The sequence below is a fragment of the Girardinichthys multiradiatus genome, chromosome 21 (genome assembly GCF_021462225.1).
Source record: "Girardinichthys multiradiatus isolate DD_20200921_A chromosome 21, DD_fGirMul_XY1, whole genome shotgun sequence".
NCBI lineage: Eukaryota > Metazoa > Chordata > Actinopteri > Cyprinodontiformes > Goodeidae > Girardinichthys > Girardinichthys multiradiatus.
Genome location: NC_061813.1, coordinates 39,821,141 through 39,844,941, shown reverse-complemented (window position 1 = coordinate 39,844,941; position 23,801 = coordinate 39,821,141). Strand labels below are relative to the sequence as shown.

General features: G+C 43.9%; 1 protein-coding gene across 1 annotated transcript; it reads right to left on the bottom strand.

The window, feature by feature from the left end:
• Positions 1-9: 9 nt before the first annotated feature.
• On the bottom strand, positions 10-23,515 carry LOC124858165 (tomoregulin-1-like). Its single transcript, XM_047350078.1, has 10 exons — positions 20,834-23,515; positions 11,766-11,875; positions 11,479-11,608; positions 8,714-8,740; positions 8,519-8,609; positions 8,292-8,440; positions 3,812-3,859; positions 3,616-3,736; positions 3,298-3,459; positions 10-2,732 (listed from the first exon to the last, which is right to left on the bottom strand). The coding sequence occupies exons 1-10, from the start codon at positions 20,970-20,972 to the stop codon at positions 2,648-2,650; spliced, it is 1,062 nt and encodes a 353-aa protein (XP_047206034.1). The 5' UTR covers positions 20,973-23,515; the 3' UTR covers positions 10-2,647.
• Positions 23,516-23,801: the final 286 nt, after the last annotated feature.

Genomic DNA, 23,801 nt, shown 5'->3' with positions numbered 1-23,801 from the left:
ACACAAAAGTTCAAACATCATAATTTAATTCTAGTTCAGCAACAGCACAGTCTAAACAGCTTCACTGGTTCATGCAGGACGCAACATCTACAGTAAAATCAGGCCGAGTTCCTGCGGGAGCCACAACCCAGAGAACATCTGATCTCAGGTCAGCAAGACATGAAGGAACCTCTGGCCAGCTTATCGATCTACTCTTCCTACCACAATAAATCAGACACTTCGTACCATCATTACAAATTTTAATATGAAAAAAAAACATTTTAAATTATCCTCGGCTGGTTCAAACACACACAAAAACATCCTTATCCATTTCCGGAATGGTGTCATCTGAGAATTAAGCAACAATTATAATAATAATAATAATAATAATAACCTGTACATGTCAGCTTGTACCTCATTAATTCCTAAGCAGTAGAAAAAACAGCATTTTGGTTTTCAGGTGCATCTCATCATAACAAACACAGAACAAAGAACATAAAGTCACGTTAAATGTCAAATTTTCTATTTTTGACCCTGTGAGACGCAACAAAACAGAAAACAAACAGCAGAGGGGGCTTTTGGTCCCGGTTCATCCTGGAGTCCAGATGGAGAGCGCCCCCTGGAGATTTAAGGCTTTACAACATGCTTGGGACAAAAAGTTGAGTCAAACAGAAGTGATTTACAGGAAAGAATTGTCACAAGATTTTGTCACTTTAATTTTAGCTACAAAATAAATAATTATTATGAATTTGAAAGGAAATGTTTTAAATATGGAGCAAAAACATTATGTTACTGTCCAGAAGAATAATATTGTCATTTTAAATTCCATCAGACATAAAACCATTAGTAGACAAAAACCAAATGAGAGCATTTAGCTGCTGCTCATAACAGCTCTGAGTAAGAATAAAAGAACCGCTCTCCTTTATTCTCTTAACAACACAATCTGTCACATTCATCTGAAAACCAAGTTTCATATCCATTTAGGACAATTTCTGTTCCTGAGAGTTCAGCAGCACAAGATTCTGCTGAAGCCGGTCCAAAATAAAAAAGCTTTGACACCAGAGTTGATGCCAACAAACCAGGCATGGACTGGTTGCTGTGGTTAATATGGTGGATCGACTGGTTGTATGTAATATAGCTGTAATATCTGCCCCTTCCCCACCTGTTACTGTGCATTGCTGATCAGCTGGCTGAAAGAAGTCTACCACACTTTACCATCCTTATGATAAAGACAGAAAAAAAAACAGACTACATGGCTACTGTTATGAAGGTATCACCGTGTCGACTCTACAGCTGGGAAGCAACAAGCAGCATCCCTGTAAGCAGCTGACTGCAGGCTCTTCCTGAGGTGATGGAGACTAACCGCCCAGCTAACATCAGGGTGTTCGACTTCGATCCGTCTGTAAAGAACAAGGTGGTAAACCGTGAAACTGTGGTATTTTCACTTAAATTGATCATAGCTGTTCATACTGGCCCACGCCTATATCAGTGCAGTTTGTATCAGATCAGAAGGCAGAGCAGATCCGAAATGAGTTGACCTGAAGTTATAGGGTTTACATTTCATGAATGTTAATGAAACTAGTTTTTAATATAGATCTCTTTTTACTACTTGACATGCAGTAAGGATGTACCAATCAAGTAGTCAGAGATCAGAACCAGTTATTTTCCTGATTTCATGATCAGCAGGCAAAAAACTGAAAAATCAAAGTTTTCCCTGTTCATTTAATGTTTAATATCTAAGAACTGCCACCACTTTGAATGCGTTTTTTTAACAACATTGGCTTTGACGCACATTTTTTGAGTTTAGTAATAAATAAATGTTAGGGTCATATGCTTTGGTCCATAAATGGAGAGACTTTAAATTGAATAATTTTCAGTTGGATTTAAAATGTCTACATCTGTCAACCTTTTCTCTTTCATGGGGCATTGTCCTTAAAAAATCCAAACTGCTCAGTCAGATCTCTGGTAATCGGTACCAGCCTGATCTAATAAGGTGAAGAGTATTTTTCTTATTTATATAAGATATGATGCTATCAAAGCTGAAAACATTGATTTTCCAAGTAATTAAACAGTTTCTCAGCCATACATGTTGGAAAGTAAAATCTCCGGAACAGTTCAGCAGCAGTAAAACATGGAAACACTGGCTGAGAAAGTCACAACAACAAAATCAGCAACACAGATCTAGAAAAGAAAATTTCAAGCACAATCATCCAGCATATTTCAGATTTTACTTTACTGTGTTGCATTTTCTAGGCCACATAAACAGTTTGACACACGATTCTAAAGGTAAAACCAAAGCAAACCAGTAAAACAGTGTCAGCGTGCGTCCCACAGGGCATAAACTAAAACACAACCTGCACGACGCCAGTTTGATGATGACGCCGCAGTGACGATACAATCAGATTAATAAAGTTTCAGCTTCCTGTTGAATCCACAGTGTTCGAAGCTCGAAAGCAGCTGGACAGAAACAACAACAGGAAAACGTGAAGGGAAATCTGACAAATAAGGCCCCTTTAAAAAATCACAAATCATATACAATAAAAAAGAGGGGAAATAATAAAAGAGGCACCAGGAAGTCGATATAAAACTGCAGTCTGTCTGCGTAGTACGAAAACTGGACTGGTTGGATTTTTATATAAAAACATGAGGAGGAATAAAAGGATGATGGCTACATCATCCGAGAGGAGGTTCCTGACGGGAAGTGGCCCAGATGCTGCTTCTGTCTGCGACCACGCTTCGACTTGTTGCACCTCCTGCAGGACACAAGAGGAAGTGCATGTCAACAGTAAGCAGATGCATCCAGCAAAATCACCAGGGGTCAAACATGATGCTGATCAAGTAAGTTCAGGAAGAAAAGAGCAAAATACAGTACAAATTAATAAAATGCATTCCAAAATACACTTAGAAGTAAAAAAAAAAAAAAACAGCCAACATCCAATGAAAATGATTAAAAGTCCTTTAGAAAGGCTGGAGAAAAACCAGGAGGAACGGAAAGATCAGAAGAAAGATTGGAAAGAAAAATTAGGGTGATTTATTCCTGAAAACTTTTATTTTGGATCCTTAGAATCTTCTAAAGCAACATTTTCAATTTTTTTCAATATCTTTCAAACCAAAACAGTTTTATAAATAAGGCCCTTGACCTTCACCAGCTGGTCTGTTCATTGGAAAATGAGTTAAGTGTCCTCTGCTGGTTGACACATGGTACTGCGTCTTAGCGACTGTGAAACCAAATCCAGCTCATGGAAACTGCACCAGTTACTCAGAAATGTTGACATGGTGACTGATAGTTTGCATTGAACCTGCAGCAGATGTGCATACCTGGTGAAGCACATCACCACAGCAACAATGACAGCGATCTGGACTGCTCCGATGATGGCTGCGATGAGGACGTAGTGCAGCTTCTGGCCGCTTGGCACCACGTACAGGATGTTAAAGTCCAGCAGCTGGTCGCACTGAGGGCCGCCGTACGCAGCTTCACACCTGACCCAAACGCAAACACAGCTTGGTTACCATGGCTACTCTACAGTGACCGAACAGCTGAACACATGAAATGAATTAGAACCTGGGATACAGGGAGAAGTGGACCGGATTGAGGTTCTGAACTGGTTCGTTAAACTAACAGAGGGGTGTTCTTACCTGCAGGTGGGCAGGTTATGTCTCATCTCACACTGGCCGTGTTCACAGAACTGAGCGTAGTCTTCAGGACAAGGCAGAGCACTGTCCAAAATATCGTTGCCCTCGTCAGGCTTGGACACAGCTGGATGATAAAAGAGAAGAAGAAAATCTGATTTCTGATTGGCTGTCGTAATAAACACAGGCAGCAGCAACTTACTGTAAATGTCTGGTTTCCCCTTTAAGCCGTCGTCTTTCCTGCTTTTATCTGAAAACAAAGAAGAAAAATGTTAAACAAAGTTAAGACAAAACAGCATCATAAATATTTCTTCATTCTTCATTTATTTTCCTTCAATTCCCTTAAGCATCTTTAAAATATGTGATTTTTAATTTCACATTTGTCAACTGTTGCTTAATGTTTCATTTCCAATCATAGGAAAAACTGTACATCAGATATGAACGTCAAGTTGCCCGGATCATCAATAATATAATAATACCTGACAGCAGCAACTGGTGGGAGCAAGTATACAAACCAACTGACGTATATCACCAAAGTAAAGGTTTTCATCAGAATCGTTCATATCGGTGTGCCAAGTTTGCATCTGCCTTTAAAAATACATAAGTAGTGGATGGAAGCAGCTGAAAAGCTCACATTTCTAGAAGTCGGATCAGTGCAGGATAAACTGTAGATAAACTCCAGGTTTAACTACACACAGCAACAGTGATGGTTGTTACAAACAGGATTAAAATGGAATCTTTATACGCAGATGAGTTATTATTGTACCTATCTGACCCTGTCTCAAATGTACCCCACATTATCCACGCTCTAAAGAGTTTTTGTACTCTCTCTGGGTACAAACTCAACCTTAGTAAAAGTGAGTGCTACCCTGTGAATGACTTGGCCCTTCAAATACAGGATAATGTCTTGCCATTTAAATGGTCTAAGAATGGCTTTAAGTATCTATCTAATATTACAAGGGACCTACAGAAACTCTACCATAAAAAACTTTTGTCCACTGTTTGAAAAAGTCAAACTAGATCTGAAGAGATGGAAATTAATTCACCTATCTTTAGCAGGAAAAGTAAATTGTATAAAAATGAACATGCACCCCAGATTTATATATTTGTTTCAGTGTATTCCATTTTACCTCCCCAAATCTTTCTTTAAATCGATCGATAAAGTATTCAAATCTTTTATATGGCATGATAAGAAACCAAGAATTAGGCTGGAACTACAACAGAGAACTAAAATAGAGGGTGGCTTGGATCTCCCAAACATGCGTCACTACTATTGGGCTGCAAATATTCAAAAACCTATTTACTGGCTTATTCTCCGGATACTCAATGGTGCCACATGGAGGCCACATCTTGCTTCTTGACATCTCTTGGGGCTTTGGTCTCCTCGTAACCCCCCTCCTCTCTCCCTCTGAATTCACCAATGACCCAGGTGTCATTAATACGCTCAAGATTTGGTCCCAGTTTAGACAGACTTTTGGTTTTAACGGGTTTCTCTACACCAGCTCTATTCTTAATAATCACCTCTTCCTCCCAGGTAAGCTAGATTCTGCATTTATCAGATGGCACAGACAAGGGATTTAAACAAGAAAAAAATAATCTCGAGAACAAATAAATTTATTGCCTCCATGAAAAATGAATCGTTATGGGGATTAGGACTGAGTGGGAGAACGAGTTGGGAGAGGAGCTGGAGGAGAATTGTTGGATCAATGCTTTACAGAAAGTAAATAACAGTACATTTTGTGTAAAACTTGATAATACAATTTAAGGTTCTACATCACAGTCATTATTCGGGATGGGGGGTGAGTGTGTGTTTGACATTTAAATGTAAAAATACGAGCAATATTCAAAGGATGTTTTTCTGACATGTATCTGTTATCTATTGGTGGTCAATAAAAAGATATTTAAATAAATAATAATGGAATCTTTTACCTCTCCAGAGCACACTGTCTTCACCGTCAAAGTTTATCGGACAAAGTTAGTTTCCTCATAACAACATGTTGTTTCAGCCAAAACTGAAAATCAAGCAAACTGAATAAAAATCTGGAATTTTGGTCATTTTTCTCCTCCATACCTTTGAAAGTTTGAACGTTTGGTTCACGTCTTCAGAATGTTTCGTGTTGACCGTGTCTCAGTTTATATCCACCATAGGAATGTTTTATAGCCGTTTTGACAATCAATAATTTAAAGTAAGTCAAGCATGTCATTCCAATAAGTAATCAACCAGCAGGAGCTCATTTAGTGTTATTTTTGGTTTGATCAGGGGCCATATTTCATAAACGTCAACTGGTCCACATAAGGAGAAGAATCAAAGTAAAAAATTGTGCTTAATACACAATTTTGAGAAAAAAAAACATATCCAATTAAAATGAAATTATATGAGCTTTGAGCATTTCATGACTGTCTCTATAATTGATAAAAGTTATTTCAGTGAGTTCACATTAAAGGAGCTAATTCACCTGAAGGCCAGGCAGAGAGCAGAAGCTTCTGCTGCAGATCAAACCAGCTTTAAATCATCTTCTTCATTTAGCTCAGACACAGAGAAAAAAGTTTCTGCCACTGATGGTGGCAGAAACATTGGTTGTTAGATAAAGGTGTTCGTCTGAAGGAAATCTCTTCCATGATTGTTGATGATGCTTAAATAGGCTACATTTTAAAGCCTGAGTTGTATTTTGCAGTATTTTATTTTACAAATCATGAGGTTTATGATGAATATTTCTAGCTGTACCATATTTATCTGATGCTTGTAAAAGGATATTATGCGTTATTTTCTAGGTCACATTATCTGCAGCCTGACTGATCTCAGAGCTGCTCCTCAGGAGGATGAACTTCCTCTGACTGGCTTCACCTCCCTCAGGACAAACGTGTAACTCTGAATGTAGCTTAATGTGATGTGATGTGATGGAGAAGTTTACAGAGAAGCTCACAAACACATCAGAGCTGCTTCAGGGTCAAGACATGTCTGCAGGCATGTCCTGCTGCTGCTGCTGATGTGAAATCTCTAAACACTCACTTAAAGTCTTATCTGAAGATGAGAGCACAAGTCCATCAACTGTTTATAAGATTTTACTTTTCTTTCCTTTGATTTCAGATAATGAAACATTAAATCTGTTTATCTGTTAAAACACTGACTTAGGTTCCTTTAAACAGGTGAAATAACCCAACATTAAACAAAATAAAGATTTTATTTATCAGCAGCAGTGATTCACTTCTACTGGAATAAACTGAGCTACTAAAACGGACCTCATGAAGTAATGAGTTGCTGAAACGTTTATCCATTAGTTGCTGGAGAGATTTGGGAAATGTTTATCGTTTTAAAGGTAGAAAAGCAGGTGGTTTGTTAAAGATAACAGTATAAACCCCTACCCCACCTTTTTGTGCTGTTTCTATAGAGACATTTTCAGGAAATAACTTTCCAGCACCAACTTTCTTCATCTGATTCTTGCGGGCCTCCCCGGGCCTCTGATTTATTGAACAAGTCAAAATATTCCAGTGGAAACATTGCATATCCACTGCTATGAAAGCTACATGGTGGCTCTGTAATACCTAACTATGCTAACCTTCCCTATCCTCTGATGAAGATTTACTCCCAGTGGTGCTTAAAGGAGGACAAAACTGGAGACTTGGGCACCAGATGCGAAGTGTAGAACTCTCAGCCCGGTGCACAACAAAGCGTGTCCTCCATCATGCTGCATGCTAGTTTAAATAAAGCTAACATGGATTTGATACCTTAGTGCATGCATGAGCAGGGATCATGCACGTATAACAATCTGAACTTCTTGACAGCCTGACAGGTGCACCCTGCATATAAACAGCAGCCTTAAAAAATGTTTCTATCTTCATTCTTCCAGCAACCAGAACCATCAAGCCTGGGTGCAACTTGGAGGCGGGTGCTCCTTTGCATCTTGCTGGTGGTGCAGCTGCATTTTTTATATCTTGATGGTCTTGCTGGCCTGCTGTTGGTGCCACCCACTACTGTTGCTTGTTTTGATGTCTGAAATGAATTACAGCAGGTGGACCTCCCACCTAAGCCTATTGATAGGCAGCATCGTGGCAGATGAGAACCAAACATCTCACCAACACAACAGTAGAAGACAGTAACACCAGACAACACATTGCATCTTTCCCACCACTCAACCCGACATACATGCAACATACCTAGTAGGAGCGGATCTTAAAGGTTGTACCTCGATGTTTTATAAAATGTGATTTAATCTTGTGTTTTCCTCAAGCATGAGAACACACCCAGTGATGAAGAGGAGAAGTTTAGAACGAAGAGTAGAGGCTGGCTTTTAAACAAGACCAGCTGGTTGTTCAGTCAGTTGTGTTGAACTGGCCAATGGGGACACGTTTTGGCTTGAAACCGTCACGGTGGAGCCGGATCTGAACTATGGGGACATTCTGACCCTGAAAGGTTTGCTTTAGACCGGGTCCCACAGTAATAAATTAATCATCGTGGGTCCTCACAACAACAGGAAGATAAGTGTGTTTGTAGATTGAGGTCAGGTCATCATTAAATATAAAACGAACTGAAAACCTTTTTGTACCTTTCCTTACTCTCCCCCCTGAACTCCATCTCCCATCCACAACATCTCTCCTCCTGTTTTCCTTGATCCCCTTATCCATAATGTCCTGTCCTGATCCCTCGCCTCTGTCTCCCTCTCTCCGTGCTTTTAAGACGTTACCTTGGCACCGTCCGACGTGTTTGATGTCGATCTTGAGCTGTTTGAGGCAGGAAGCCTCGCGGACGTGGCACGGCGTGTCGTAGGTGATGCCGTCGCTGCCGCACACCGGGTTGTCGTTGTGGCCGTTGCACACGATGTTACACATGCAGCTGAAAACACAGACATCTTCATGTTGAAGCTGTGGTCGGTATGCTAACTTGGGATCATGCATGTCTGTGAACACTCACAGTAAGTCCTCAGAGTCTTCATCACATTCGGCTCCAAACTTGCAGTTTCCACATTTGGAGGCCTTTTTTCCACGACCAGAACCTTCATCATCTGCAGACACAGGAAGCGTAACTGCAATAGCTCCTCTGCTGCAACCTGGTGCTTATATGTTTTTTTTTTTTTTTAACTCAGCCAGAAAATTAGAAATTATTTACCTCCATCTGCAGATCCAGAACCTCCATCTGACAAACACAAAGAAAGAAGATCTGATGTTAGCAGCTGACAGGAAACAAGAAGAATTAGATGCTGAAGCAGAGCAGAGGTTAATAGTTCGATGCATCTGTTTTATTTCCAGATGAGTCGGTCACATTTTGGGCAGAAAAATAAATAATGCTGTGAAGCGGCATGTTCTCACTGATCAAAATGTTTTGAAGGAGACGGACTTGTTGGTTCCATTTCAGCCCGTTGAAACAATGCAGCAATTCATTCCTCCTCAGAATTGATTAAATAAGACCAACTGTCTAATGGCACCTTCGCGCCTTTAGTGTGTGATAGAGGGGGCAAATAATGGGACAGTGGGAAACCTCCAGGACACGGGGTAATGATACAGATCATTAAATTTAGACTGAACTCCAAGGTAAAGGTTTCTGATCACACCTGCTGTTGCATTTCAACCATAATGGGTTCCAATGAAGAAAACCTGCCAGGCCTCCACTGTTGACAGAATACGCCCCAAAATGGCAAATGCATGCTGACCAGCCCCAGAGTTTCTGAGAAAAAGTCCTGTGGAGGTGCTGGTCCATCACATGAGCTCTGAAGGAAAAAAACAGGGGGTGTTGCAGAATCTGGCAAAGGGAACCCTAAATCTGTGGTGATCCTAATAAAGGCATCCTGGAGTGAAACATACAGCTCAGTGTCAGAAGGTTCAGCATCAGTTCCAGGTCATGGGTCCTCATACAGATTAATGACCCAGAACTGATGTATAAAAGCATCGGACTATTCTTCAACAGTCCATGAGCCCAGATCTGAATCCTACTGAACATTAACGGAAAGATCTGAATGTTGCAGAGTGGAGACACCACCTCTCAATCCTCAGACAGCTGAAGAAGTTGTTGAAGAAGCGTGTTGGCAGACGCAACGTCTCATTGTGAAATCCAGAGATCGGCAGTGAGTCCCTCAGAAGGAGCTCCACAAAGCACCTACTTAATGTTGCCTGCTTTATGGACCAAGCTATTTTCATTTATTTAGTTCTATGAAACATTCAGCTGGATTAATAATCAAAGAAAAGTCTAATCTGTGTTAAACATGGAGTAAACACTAACTAGGTTTTGTTAGTTTCACGTTATTCCAGAGATTGTTTATTGTGGAAGGAGACCAAAGTATGTGTCTGTCTGTTCATGAGTCCAGCTCTCTTTTTCTGACACCTCTCCTCCAAGAAGCCAGATTCTATTAGAATCTCTGGAAACGGGCCAGGTTCTGGACTGAAAATGAGTTGGTAACTTTGACGGAAACAGCTGATCCCTAGTTGTCTCTGAAACTAATTAACCCGACTAAACCTTCCAGAACAAAACCAAAGCAGCAGACATCTGTTGGACAGATGAAGTCCTGATTAAGCTCTTGTTTCCGTTAAACAGGAGACCTTTCAGGAAGCTGCTGCCACCTAGTGACAACTCGTGTGTTACTGCAGTCTGTTGAAGCTGCTAGAAGGTTTAGGACGACTAAAACCAGAACCTTTGCTGAAGGACTTCTTTCTTCTCTCTTTTCTGTTTCTCCAACAAGCCAAACTGTTACATCTTGTCTCAGATGTTTCACTCTCCTTTTCAACGCCATTATGATAAAGTTAAATACTTTTTGATCTGAAGTGTTGAGTTTTTGACCAACAGTTACTGCTGTTGATTTTTACCTGGAGGTAAAAACTCAAAGCTGAAACAGAGCTGAAACAGAGCTGAGCATCCCCTCTCTTGGCGGGAGCTCAGCCGACATGCAGTCAAAGATTTGTATGCAACCACATCTTTATGTATCAAACAGTTTCACAGATTTAAGGCAATGAGTGAAGGTTGGAAGGAACAAACCCATTAAATCGCGTTTCCAGCTATTTTTTTTACACATTTAATTCAATAGAAACACACAGAATTTAAATTCTGGTCGTTACTGCGCAGTTTTATGTGAATCTTTAGCCTAGAAAAACAAAAATGCATTTGTCATCAGAATGATAAAAAATTAGAAAAGAATAAGAACTGTCAGTTTAATCTTGTTAAAACTGCCAGCAAAATAATTGGCATTGAACAGCGCCCCCTGGCTGATGGAACAGACAGCGGAGACCGCCCCATTTCAGAGGAATTCATTCTCCTCCTTCAGGTTGAAGGTACCGGTTGCCCACTATAAGGTCCAATTCGGTCCAAATATTCTTTTCTCCCAATTGTCGCAGTTAAAGCTCTTAACCAATTTGACCAAGCTGGGCACTTTTTACAATGTTTACTAGTTTTATTGTTTTTTCCTTGCTGATATGCTTATTATAAAAGGGTAAATTGTGTTGACGGGTGGATTATGCTCTGACTCTCTGACTGCTGCTGGGCACCAAATGTCCCCTTGTGGGAAATAACTGAACTGAAAAATAATCAACTTGATTTTTAATAAGCCAGCTCTGTGCCTTCAGTGCTCTGGCCTCATAAAAGCTCCTCAAACACAAAATATGAAGAAAAAACGTTTGTATTTTTATTTCATGAAAACTATAAAGTCTCTCTGCTTTAAATATTCTCCATAATGTTTCTGTGGGCTATGAATTAAACGGAGCAGTGGGCCTCAGCCCGTTTAGCTGCATGGATGTTCTACGGGAAAATGCGTCTCAGAGGATGTGAGCAAACGAGCAACTTAGCAGCAGAAAGCTGATGATCAGGACTTATGAATAATTTAGGAAGAGTGTGATTTCAGCCCAAACCTTCCAGTTTAAGTGCTGAATGTGAGTGGATGAGAGCGTTACCGTGGTAACAGGCTCCGTCTGAAACAATGCTGATGGCTCTCTGCTTCTTGCAGGCAGCTCTCCTGAGGAAGCACTCGTTCTGGTACGTGTCTCCATTGGAGCCGCACACGGGGACGTACTTCTTATTGCACTGAAACAGAAGACAACACAATCAGAAAATCTTTTGATTCAGACAGAACCATAAATCTAATCTAATTATTCATTGTTCCTGATGTTGTTTTTACGGTCTGATCTTTTACGGCCTGCAGGGGGCGCTCTCTCTGTGACTGCGTGTATGCAGGACTTACGTGGAACTGGCACACACACTTGATGTCGGCTCCGTTCTCGCGGCAGGTTCCTCCGAAACGACACGTTCCAGCATCGCACACGCGCAGGTCGCTCTTCTTGTCTGACAAATCTGAAAAATACAATTCATCAGTTTCTGAGGATCAGGGTTTTAAACCCTTCAAGTTCTTTAATAAAATTTAAAAACTGTCTCTGGGTCTGACGAGGCAGACATGTTGGATTGAGTCTGTCTGCACTGCAGAAAGGGTATCTGAACACTTCCAGGCCTGCAGCATGTTTTTATTGAACATGAGGAAGACCTCCTGCTGATTTCTAAGGTCATGGTGACCTGTGGACACCACCAACTGTCAGGTCAAGCTTGGAAGCAAGAGGGTAAAAACCATTTTGTGATTACCTGGTGGCACAGGGACTAAAAATGTGATGCACAGCAATTGATTATTGTGGAAGGAGTCTAGGTGCCAAACAAACCTGTGAATCTGTACAAAACTTACAAGTACCAGAGGCAGCCTTGGTACAACTGGCGGGAAAAATGTGTGTCAATTTCTGCCTGAAAGTAAACAAAGAAAGAAAGGAAGGAAGATTGTTGGTCGTTGAGAGGAATCCAGCAGAAATACCTCTGTGTGGATGTCTATCTCCTTCTAGTTGAATTAACGTGACACCAACTGTGACCGTTGTTTAAGCACAGAACTGAATGCTGCCTCTAGTTTCTTGGTTTGTTCTGGCAAACGTTTGTTGTTGTAGAAACGATCTCTCCTTGAAAGAACGTTTCGATTTTCCATCTTAAAAACAGACAGAAAAATCCATCTTGTGGATTTCTAGGTCTGTCCAGTTTCTCTCTCTTGTCTGATTTGTTTAATTTCTTCCATGAAAATGGTGGCATTGTTGGCAGGATTTCCAGTCGCTCACAGATGAGAACAAGACAGTTTTCCCTTGCTTGGCTCAGTTTATCAACACAAAGTCAAATGCTGAAAAGTCTGATTTTTTCACATTTTTTGCTTCATAAATGGACAAACCGAGCAGCATGAGCTTTGATGTAGTTAAATAAAAAGCAGAAAGAAGTTAGAAACATGCTTTGAGTCACAAATGGGTATAATTCTCTAATTCCTCTACAGTCGGTTGGATTCAAAAGGACAACCTTTAATATGGACCCAGCAGCACTTTTTATTCCCTGGAATAAATTAGGAATTGTTCATATTTGGCGTCAAACAAAGAAATGATATGAAGCTTTAGCGAGATTTTGACATTTTGTTATCTTTAAACATTCTAAATGCAAATAAAGGTCAATGTAAATGTAAGAATGATTGTGTTTCTGCAGTTTGCTTCCTGTGCTTCAGTCTCACTGTGATTATCATCAGGAGACGCAGATTCAGTCTGATGTTAGAGGCAAGTTGTCTCCAACCTCATGGTGGCTACAGCTGGACTCATCCATCCACCAGCTGTTAGGTCACAAACACAAACTCTGTTATCCAGGCTTGTAATTTCCTGATGGCAGCTGATTGGCTGCTGGCATGCAGGCTGGCCAATTAGAGGCTGTAATTACAGGGGCCGTGACCTCAGCTTCTCCTGTAATTAGTAAATACCACAGAGTGCTGAGCCAGCCACATCCACCTGCTCACACACACACACAAACACACACACACTGTGCTTTCAGGAATCTGATCACCACATGACCAAATGCACTGCTACTCCTGTTTCTGCAGAAAATGGGATAAAACTTGAACTGATCTAACATCATTCAAACTGTTTCAATGCTGATTAAACATCTCTGCATCTTCATGTTCCTCTGGAGAGATGCAAGCTTGTCCTTGAAGCCACAACTTCTGCAATGCTGCACTGTTGCTATAGTAACTGTCTTCTCAGCAGATTGTTTACAGACGGTTATGGGTCTGCAGAGACACGGCGAGGAGGCTGGCAACACTTTAGGTGATACGGCAGAGATGCAGAAACTGAATCAGGAGCGTGTGTGAGAAACACACAGCAGGAGGAACTTCTCTAGATGTTCAGCTTCAGCACAGAGCTGCGTAGAAATCATGGCCTCCAGTTTATGAGCCTTTCAATTCATTTTAACGACCCTGTGGGGAAAAAAAACAACCTTCTTCTATGACGGTCAGATTTGTGGAGATTAAGTCACCCCAGCTGTGGATCTCTCCAGCTCCTCCAGAGTAACCATGAGCCTCTTGGCTGCTTCTCTGATTAATGCTCTCCTCGCCCAACCTGTCAGTTCAAGTGGACCTCCACATATTGGTATGTCTGCAAAGCCTGGGATATTGCTGTAGAACCTAACTCTGCTTTACATTTCTCCAGGACTTTCTCCCAGACCTGTCTGCTGAGTTCCTTGGGCTTCATGATGCTGTTTGTTCTCTAATGTTTTCTAACAAACCTCTGAGGCCTTCACAGAACAGCTTCATTATACTCAGATCATTAACAGGTGAAGCATGAAACAAACACTTGCAGCAGCTCTGATCAAACCTCCTGAATCTTTAATGAGAGCAGATTCTGGATTAATCTGGAGACAGAGAGGCAGCCTGGTTGTTATGAATCCTTTCCCCAGAATGTGGACTGAGGATTGTTTTTAAATCAGATGGTTTTACAGAGTCCTTCCAGAACAAGATGGTGTCGCTGTGCGGCTGATGATCTCAGGTCAGCCTGAAACTGAAGCAGAGTGCAGAGGTTGAGCTGAGCGACGACTGCATCTCCGATGGGAGATCATCGTTCTACATGTTTTCCTCCATCCCATCCAGAGGAAGTGAGAAGCTTCACTCTTTGTTCTGCAGACGTTGAAGGAAACCTCCAACTGTGGAGATCTGACATTTTCCCTGCAGACACTAGGAACAGTTCTTCCACCAGGCTCTAGAAACGACTGCAGAGGTTCTTCAGACATTGGAACATCACTGAACTGAAGGAGGAACTAAACTAACTAATGAAGAAGACCTGATTCCAACAATCAGTCACAACATTATAACCACCTGCCTAATAGTGTAGCAGCCCCACTTCGGCAGCCAAAACTTACTGAGACCCATAGAGGCACCGGCTCCACTAGCAACAAACTGTGACACTGTGTATTCTGACACCTTCCTATCAGAACCAGTGTTACAGTTCTTCAGCTCTTAATTGGTTGGATCAGACCAAGCGGCCCAGTCTTGGCTCCCCATGTCACGGATTCACCACTGTTCCATCTTTGGACCACTTCGATGGATCCTGACCATTTCAACCTGACAACACCCCAAAGAGCTACAGTTTTCCAGATGTTCTGATCCAGTTGTCCTGTCAAATTCACTCAAACCCTAATGCTGCCAATTAGTTCTGCTGCCAAATCCATCCCACCTAACAGGTGCCAGGATGGTAATCAGTGTTGTTCAGCAGGAAACGTGCAGTTTGGTAGAAATACAAGTTACTATTCAACATTGTGGGTCCTGATATGTTTTTGGGAAGTTCTCCAGAAAGTTCCAGTTCTTTGGAAAAACACAACAATTCAACATAACTTCCTTAATGTTTGAGCTGTTAAACTTTTTCAAATATAATAAAATTTTTCTGATGAACGTAATAATTATGGTTTATAGGTAAAAACAGTCAGTTCCTCACAGCCGACATCAGCCTTATGGTTGAAGCATTCCTGCTGTTCCTCATCCTCAACTGATCAAGCTTAAAATCTAAGGTTCTGCTGGGGAGAGAAACTGTGGCGGAGAGGAACATGTTCCCAGGAGAACGTCTGTTACAGAAATCCTTCTTTAGATGCTCAGAAAACATCCAGCCTTCGTCACACAGACTGAACTCTTTTAGCTCCACTTTTCTACATTTAGATCAGAGAAGCTCCATCAAAGTGAAGTTTTCTTCAAAGCTCATCTGCTGAATCGTGCAGTTTGGAAAATAACTAAAAATACTTCAGTGAGTTTTATTTAGGGAAAGTAAAGTCCGAAAACAGCTGCAGGTTCTGCTGTTCGTCTCAGAGAGAACAGAACCTGTTTGCTGCAGCAGATCAATCTAGAGGAAAAGGACAGAGTAAAAGGTGTTCACTCCTCCTGAAGATGACCAACAGATCCAGTTTTTCTCCAATCAGAACCAACAAGGCAACAGTTGGTTCTGTCCAGCTGTGATGGATCTGTGAGCTGAAATATCCTAACATTTTCCAAACATTCAGTCAAACTGAGGCCTTCTGGGAAAATAAAATCTAATTTTAAAATTTCTAATATAATTTTACTGTCTTCCATCCACCAAGCTTTAGGAGCTTCTCTGGTTCTGTTACCGCCCACATTCAGAACAATCAGAGAAAATATCTGAACTAGCAGTTTGGGTTTAACTGAGCTGATAGGTTCAGGTTTTCTCCAAACTTTTCCAGTTTCTTTGTCATATTTTAGACATTTGGCCAAAAAAAATAACTAGGGTGTTATTATCCTCATGTTCCTGGAATCATGAAAGAGGCTAAGCTGGATTCATGCTGAGGGGTTTGGTGCAGATCAGCTCCATTTAAACACCTATGAGATTTAGAACCTTTGAACCAGAAATCCCCTCCTTGAACCGCCACCTTAACGTGGTGGAGGGGTTTGAGTGCTCGAATGATCCTAGAGGCTATGTTGTCTGGGGCTTAAATGCCCCTGGTAGGGTCTCCCATGGCAAACAGGCTCTAGGTGACGGGTCAGACAAAGAGTGGTTCAAGAATCCCTCATGATGACTACAGAATCGAGGCACGTGACGTCGCCCGGTACGGCAGAGCCGGGGTCCCACCCTGGAGCCAGGTCTGGGGTCGGGACTCATCGGAGAGCGCCTGGTGGCTGGGTTGCTCCTCACGGGACCCGGCCGGGCCAAGCCCGAACGAGAGACGCGAGACCATCCCCCAGTGGGCCCACCACCTGCAGGGGGAACCGTGAGGGACCGGTGCAAATAGGATTGGGCGGCGGATGAAGGTGGAGACCTCGGCGGCCCGATCCCCGGATGCTTAGGCTGGCTCGAGGGACGTGGAATGTCACCTCGCTGGGGGGGAAGGAGCCTGAGCTTGTGCGGGAGGTTGAGAGATATTGACTAGAAATAGTCGGGCTTGCCTCCACGCACAGCGTGGGCTCTGGAACCCATCTCCCTGAGAGGGGCTGGACTCTCTTCTACTCTGGAGTGGCCCACGGGGAGAGGCGGCGGGCTGGGGTGGGTTTGCTTGTCGCCCCCCAGCTCAGCCGTCTCGTGTTGGGGTTTACCCCAGTGGATGAGAGGGTCGTATCCCTTTGCCTTCAGATTGGGGAGAGGTCTCTGACTATCATTTCAGCCTACGGGCCGAGTGGTAGTGCGGAGTACCCGGCCTTCTTGGCGTCCCTGTCGGGGGTGCTGGATAGTGCCCCTCCTGGGGACTCCATTATTCTGCTGGGGGACTTCAACGCCCACGTGGGAAATGACAGTGACACCTGGAGAGGCGTGATCGAGAGGAATGGCCTCCCCAATCTGAATCCGAGCGGTGTTTTGTTTTTGGACTTCTGTGCTAGTCACGGATTGTCCATAATGAACACCATGTTCAAACATAAGGGTGTCCATCAGTGCACTTGGCACCAGGACACCCTAGGTAGGAGGTCAATGATCGACTTTGTTGTCGTATCATCAGACCTTCAGCCGCATGTTTTGGACACTCGGGTGAATAGAGGGGCTGAGCTGTCCACTGATCACCACCTGCTGGTGAGTTGGATCCGCTGGGGGAGGAGAAAGCCGGACAGACTTGGCAGGCCCAAGCGCATAGTGAGGGTCTGCTGGGAACGTCTGGCGGACCCCTTGGCCAGGGATGTATTCAACTCCCACCTCCGGGAGAGCCTTGACCAGATGCCGAGGGATGTTGGAGACATAGAGTCTGAGTGGACTATGTTTTCTGCATCTATTGTCGATGCTGCCACCTGTAGCGGCGGCCGTAAGGTCTGCGGTGCCTGTCGCGGCGGCAATCCCCGAACCCGGTGGTGGACAACGGCACTAAGGGACGCTGTCAAGCTGAAGAAGGAGTCCTATCGGCTGTGGTTGGCTTGTGGGACTCCTGAGGCGGCTGACGGGTACCGTGGGGCCAAGCATGCCGCGGCCCGGACGGTGGCAGAGGCAAAAACTCGGACCTGGGAGGAATTCGGTGAGGCCATGGAGAAGGACTACCGGTTGGCCCCGAAGCGATTCTGGCAAACCGTCCGGCGCCTCAGGAGGAGGAAGCAGTGCTTCACCAACACTGTTTACAGTGGGGGTGGGGAGCTGCTGACCTCGACTGGGGACATTATCGGGCGGTGGAAGGAGTACTTCGAGGATCTCCTCAATCCTGCCATCACGTATTCCCTGGTGGAAACAGAGGCTGGGGACTCGGGGTTGGACTCTTTCATCACCCAGGCTGAAGTCATTGAGGTGGATAAAAAGCTCCGCGGTGGCAGGGCTTCTGGGTTGGATGAGATCCGCCCTGAGTACCTCAAGTCTTTGGATGTTGTGGGGCTGTCATAGTTGACACGCCTCTTCAACATTGCGTGGCGGACGGGGACAGTGCCTTTGGATTGGCAGACTGGAGTGGTGGTCTCCCTACATAGAGGGTGTGTTCCAACTACAGGGAGATCACACTCCTCAGCCTCCCTGGTAAGGCCTACGCCAGTGTATTGGAGAGGAGAGTCCAGCCGATAGTCGAACCCCGGCTTCAGGAGGAGCAGTGTGGTTTTCGTCCCGGCCGTGGAACACTGGACCAGCTCTATACGCTCTACAGGGTACTCGAGGGTTCATGGGAGTTTGCCCAACCGGTCCACATGTGTTTTGTGGACCTGGAGAAAGCATTTGACTGTGTCACTCGTGATGCCCTGTGGGGGGTGCTCCAGGAGTATGGAATCGGGGGCCCTTTACTAGGCCATCCGATCTCTGTACAAGCGGAACAGGAGTTTGGTTCGCGTTGCCGGCACTAAGTCGGACCTGTTCCCTGTGCATGTTGGACTCCGGCAGGGCTGCCCTTTGTCACCGGTCCTGTTCATAACTTTTATGGACAGGATTTCTAGGCGCAGCCAAGGGCCGGAGGGGGTCTGGTTTGGGGACCAGAGGATTTCGTCTCTTCTTTTTGCAGATGACGTGGTCCTGCTGGCCCCCTCTAGCCAAGACCTACAGCATGCGCTGTGGCGGTTCGCAGCCGAGTGTGAAGCGGCTGGGATGAAGATCAGTTCCTCCAAGTCCGAGGCCATGGTTCTTGACTGGAAAAGGGTGGCTTGTCCTCTTCAGGTTGGAGGGGAGTTCCTGCCTCAAGTGGAGGAGTTTAAGTATCTCGGGGTCTTGTTCACGAGTGAGGGAAGAATGGAGCGGGAGATCGACAGACGAATCGGTGCGGCTGCCACAGTAATGGGGGCGCTGTTCCGGTCCGTTGTGGTGAAGAGAGAGCTGAGCCGAAAAGCGAAGCTCTCGATTTACCGGTCGGTCTACGTTCCTACCCTCACCTATGGCCATGAACTTTGGGTCGTGACCGAAAGAACGAGATCCCGGATACAAGCGGCTGAAATGAGCTTCCTCCGTAGGGTGGCCGGGCACTCCCTTAGAGATAGGGTGAGGAGCTCGGAGTAGAGCTGCTGCTCCTCCATATCAAGAGGAGCCAGTTGAGGTGGCTCGGGCATCTATACCGGATGCCTCCTGGACGCCTTCCTCGGGAGGTGTTCCAGGCACGTCCCACCGGGAGGAGGCCCAGGGGACGGCCCAGGACACGCTGGAGGGACTATGTCTCTCGGCTGGCCTGGGAACGCCTTGGGCTCCCCCTGGAGGAGCTGGAGGAGGTGTCTGGAGAGAGGGACGTCTGGGCGTCTCTGCTGAGTCTGCTGCCCCCGCAACCCGGTCCCGGATAAGTGGAAGACGACGAGTATGAGTACATCGATCAAGACATTTAACAGCAGATCACATACAGTAAAAGCCAGAGTAGAGATAAAACCAAGAACAAATATCCTCCTGGATGCAGAAGCAACAACTTTAATCCACAGGTAGTGAGACCGCTAGACTCCTTATGCCATAAAAATAAACTGTTTGCACATCGTTATTCTATTCAATATTTGAAAATCAGTATATTCACCTGCTGGTTTCATTTTATTGGTATAATTATCTGCAATTATTGCATTTATTTCTGCAAAGTGGGAGAGAAGAGGGCCCTGCAGAGGATAGTGAGGGGAGCTGAGAAGCTATCTAGATTTTTTCTGCCCTCCGCGGAGGATCTCAACAAACCCTCTGCCTGAACCGTTTGTATCTGCTGCCATCAGTTTGTACCACAACGTCAGCAGCAGAACTGTTCTCTAATGTTCTCTAACAAACCTCTGAGGCCAGAAACAGAACATCTGCATTTATACTGAGATTAATTAACACACAGCCGGGCTCTGATTACTGACCAGGTGGCTTCTTAAGGCAATTTGCTGCACTGCATTTTATTTAGGGTATCAGATTAAAGGGGGCATATGAACGCCACACCTTTCTGGTTTTTATATGTAAAGGATGTTCAAACCGATTATTTGCACTTACAATAATGCACTATAGTTTGTGTTGGTCTGTCACATAAAATCCCAATAATGTCATTTAATATGTTCAAAGCTGATGACTCTTAGAGGGATATTAGTTAAAGCTGTAGCTGATTGATAACCTTTGTTACATTCTAACCCCTAACCCTTCAGGCTCAGCAGTCTGATGTAGCTGAGAGGCTCTGGGTGAGCTGCAGTTGTCTGTTTGCATCCCTGCAGCCATAAATCTGAGCGTGTGCGGCTGCAGTTTGATGAATCTGTCACAGAAACTGGCCTGGCCTCGCCCAGTTCCTCCCAGCCTGTAATTAATCCCAGAATAGACCTGGCCTGTTCCGAGGAGTGGTCACACACACACACACACACACACACACATCTGTTGGGACTGATTGCATCACTGCACTCAGGTGGTCTCATTAACCTGCTGCTGTCGCCTGAACAGAACAGAACAGAACATGTTTTATCCTTGAGATGCGCCTGTTTTATCCTCCTGCCTGGTCGTCATGACAACAGAGGGATGACAACAGCTCGGTCACGTGAACAGAAGACAGAAACAATAAGGCTGCTCCCGGTGACCTCTGACCCGCAGCTTCAGGTGTGTGAGGGCTCACCTGGACACTCTGAGGCCTTCCCGGGGCCGCAGTCCGCGCCGCCACCGCCTCCGCTACGGGGGAACGAGCTCCGGGCTGCGGGAAGACCCAGCAGGACCAGCAGGCAGCAGAACCAGGAGACCCGGTGCAGAGGAGCCATGATGGACGGACAGAGGGAGGCAGAGAGGAGTGGAGGAATAGACTGAGGGATAAATGTAGATGAATGGAGGAGGTTTTACAGAATGGGCGAAAAGAAAGTATCAGTGTTTTTCTGGCGTCTTCTCAAAAAAAATCCTCAATGCAAGGAGAGATCAGCCAAAGAATAAAATCCCTAAATCCTCTTTGTGTCCATGTGTTCTCCCAAAACTCCTCTGGGCTTCCAGGAGAAACACGTCCAGTAAGAAACAGGCTGGAAAAGCCGAGGAGAAAGCCGGGAGGAGGGCTTTAAATCGCAGCCCGGGATAACAAAGCAGCAAAGGGCCTGGGGGGCTGCACGCACACCGACCCCCACACCTCACTGCCCGGACACAGCCTCCATCCCCCAGCCCCCGCTGCCAAGCGCTCAAACCGGCGGGGAAAAGAAGCGACCGCGGGGCGCCGCGGAACAACCGATCCAGGTGGAGCTCCGGAGGGGCTGCAGCTGCAGCATCCAGGCCGAGCAGGACCGTCTGTGCGCCGGGGAAGCTGGAAGGAAAGGTTCGGTGGGTCGGGCCGGTACTTTTCTTTCTTTTTTTCTCCGTGCTCCTGTTCTTTCTCCCCCGGATCACATCAACAAAGGCCCGGACCATGTGACCTGGAGGAGACCACTCCCACAGAAAGAGACTATCTCCCACAGTCAACATCAGCAACATCCCATAATAATGACAACAAACCGCGCTGATTGGGTTTAATTAGTGCAGATTCCAGGTCCTTGGTTCTGCAGGTATTTTAAAAGATGCAAACTTCCTCAGATTTAAAGAAGTACTGAAACAAAGTGGGACAGTTTTAGTTTCCTGGAGCTCATAGAGGTGAAACGCCCTGTTCACAAAGTCCAAAAGGAAAACGGATCTGAATAATTTAGTTAAACCTATGAAATGGTAACATTTGATGTTAAATTTTCACAATTTAATACCAAACATGAAGCAAACAGCAGTTTAGTACAGATTCTTTCTGAATATCCAGTCCTCTGATCCACAGTTGCCCGTGTTTTTTAAAAGTGCTCATCAACAGGCTTTCTGAAGGACAGTTATTACTTTGGACTTTGGTTGCTTTTTTACTCAGTTTCAGTTCTTCTCAGTCTGGAAAGAATGTGTAGTGCTGCCTTAACTAAAATCTAAGAAAAGGACTCCAGAACACTAGAGTCCTTTTCAGAGAAGGACACTAAAACACTCCTGACAGCAGATGAAGAGTAACAGAAACAGGAACACATTCATCAAAGTTCTAAAACAGGACCGGAGAGATGCATCATCTGCATGAGTTAAATTTCTGTTTTCTCTGCTCTTTTTTCAAAGGGTTCAATTGAATCCTTTGACAGGCTGCTGTTCATGTATGAATGATGAATGATGAGTGAGCTCCTTCTTATGCAACCTTCTACATGGTTGGACCAGTTTATACATGCTGCTCTTCATGTTTCTCTCAATCTATTGTGGTCCAAATATTAATAAACACATTAAAACAGCTCACACAGAATAGAATAGATGTTCTATGAATCTCAAACTGTGTTTTCAAGAATCTCTGTCCAGGTTTGACTTCTGGAGATTCTCAAATGCACTCTTGATTTCCTTATAAAACACTGGGGCCCTTTAATTCAGCACCATTAGCTAGTCGCACTCAACTTCATTTTCTTACAGTGTATAAAACATGCACTGGACATTCAAATGAAAGATCGAAAACGTATTTGGGATGACACTAACAGATCACTTTTGTTGTAGTGTTGATGCTGCCCCCAGGTAATGCCGTCCTGGGTGGTGAGCCACATTGCACATGTAAAAAGCAGCTGCTAATAAAGAGGCTAAAGACCCATCTTAAAATTGGTTCTTTGCTAAATCTCCTCTTCTGTGTCAATAAAGTACTGTTCATCCGTTTTTATTCCTGAATGATGTGTAGGTTAGAGGTAACCTAACAGGAAATAATCCCCTGAAAATGGTTGATTGTTGGACTGAACATGAGGGAACATGCAGCCATAAAGGAAACTCTGACGACCACTTTAAAAGACTGGATTCATGTTTGGCTGCTTGGAAGAAAATAAAAAATGAGGGCTTGATCTCTCAGTGCTGCATATGCTGTGTTCTTTAGATAAATATTTTTGTGTCAAATTCTTCTCCTTCTGTTTCTGCTTCATTTCCAGACTTATTACAGAAATATTAATAATGTGTGGATAAAAAATTGTTAAATAAGCCAATAAGTTGATAATAGTTCAGGACATAATCCACTGAATCTGACCTTTTATCCTAGTTTGAAAAAAAGAAAAACTGTATAATCTGTTTTATAAACACACTAATTACATTTTTAGCTGACCCTGAAAAGGTCGCACAAATTCCCATCCTGGACTTTTAGAAGCTGTCTGCAGTGACTGCGACCAGATATGTAAAGCATTAAGTTGTCTTTGTTTCATTTTATGCTTTAAAGATGAAAAGTTATTCAAGTGGAGGTTGGAGAATCCGATTTGGGTCCTGGTTTCTGTTCGTTAAATATTTTATGGAGTCCTTTTTATTTTGTATTTAGGATGTAAGAAAAACAATCAGACAGAGAATAAAGAGAAACATACAAACTTCTTCATCAAAGTGTTGTCTTCTGTCAGCTTAACAAATGAAGATCAGTTATAATTCTTGCTATAAGTCAAATATTTCTAACACCCTATATGAACCTTAAATTATCATAAAGCAGCAGCTTCAGAAACTTGGATTGCAACACAAGAAAACATGGAGGAGCTTTAAATCAGGACCAAACCTGACCCAAAACTCAGCTGTTGCAACGCGCAATGATGCGGCTGAAGCTGATAAATCCAGCC

Excerpts from the sequence above, each read along its gene's own strand:
- LOC124858165 (XM_047350078.1), bottom strand. The coding sequence starts at position 20,972 with ATGGCTCCTCTGCACCGGGTCTCCTGGTTCTGCTGCCTGCTGGTCCTG. Across the intron at positions 8,610-8,713 it reads TTCTGGATCTGCAGATGGAG|ATGATGAAGGTTCTGGTCGT; the intron begins GTAAATAATTTC and ends CTGTGTCTGCAG. Across the intron at positions 8,441-8,518 it reads GAAGACTCTGAGGACTTACT|CTGCATGTGTAACATCGTGT; the intron begins GTGAGTGTTCAC and ends CTGTGTTTTCAG.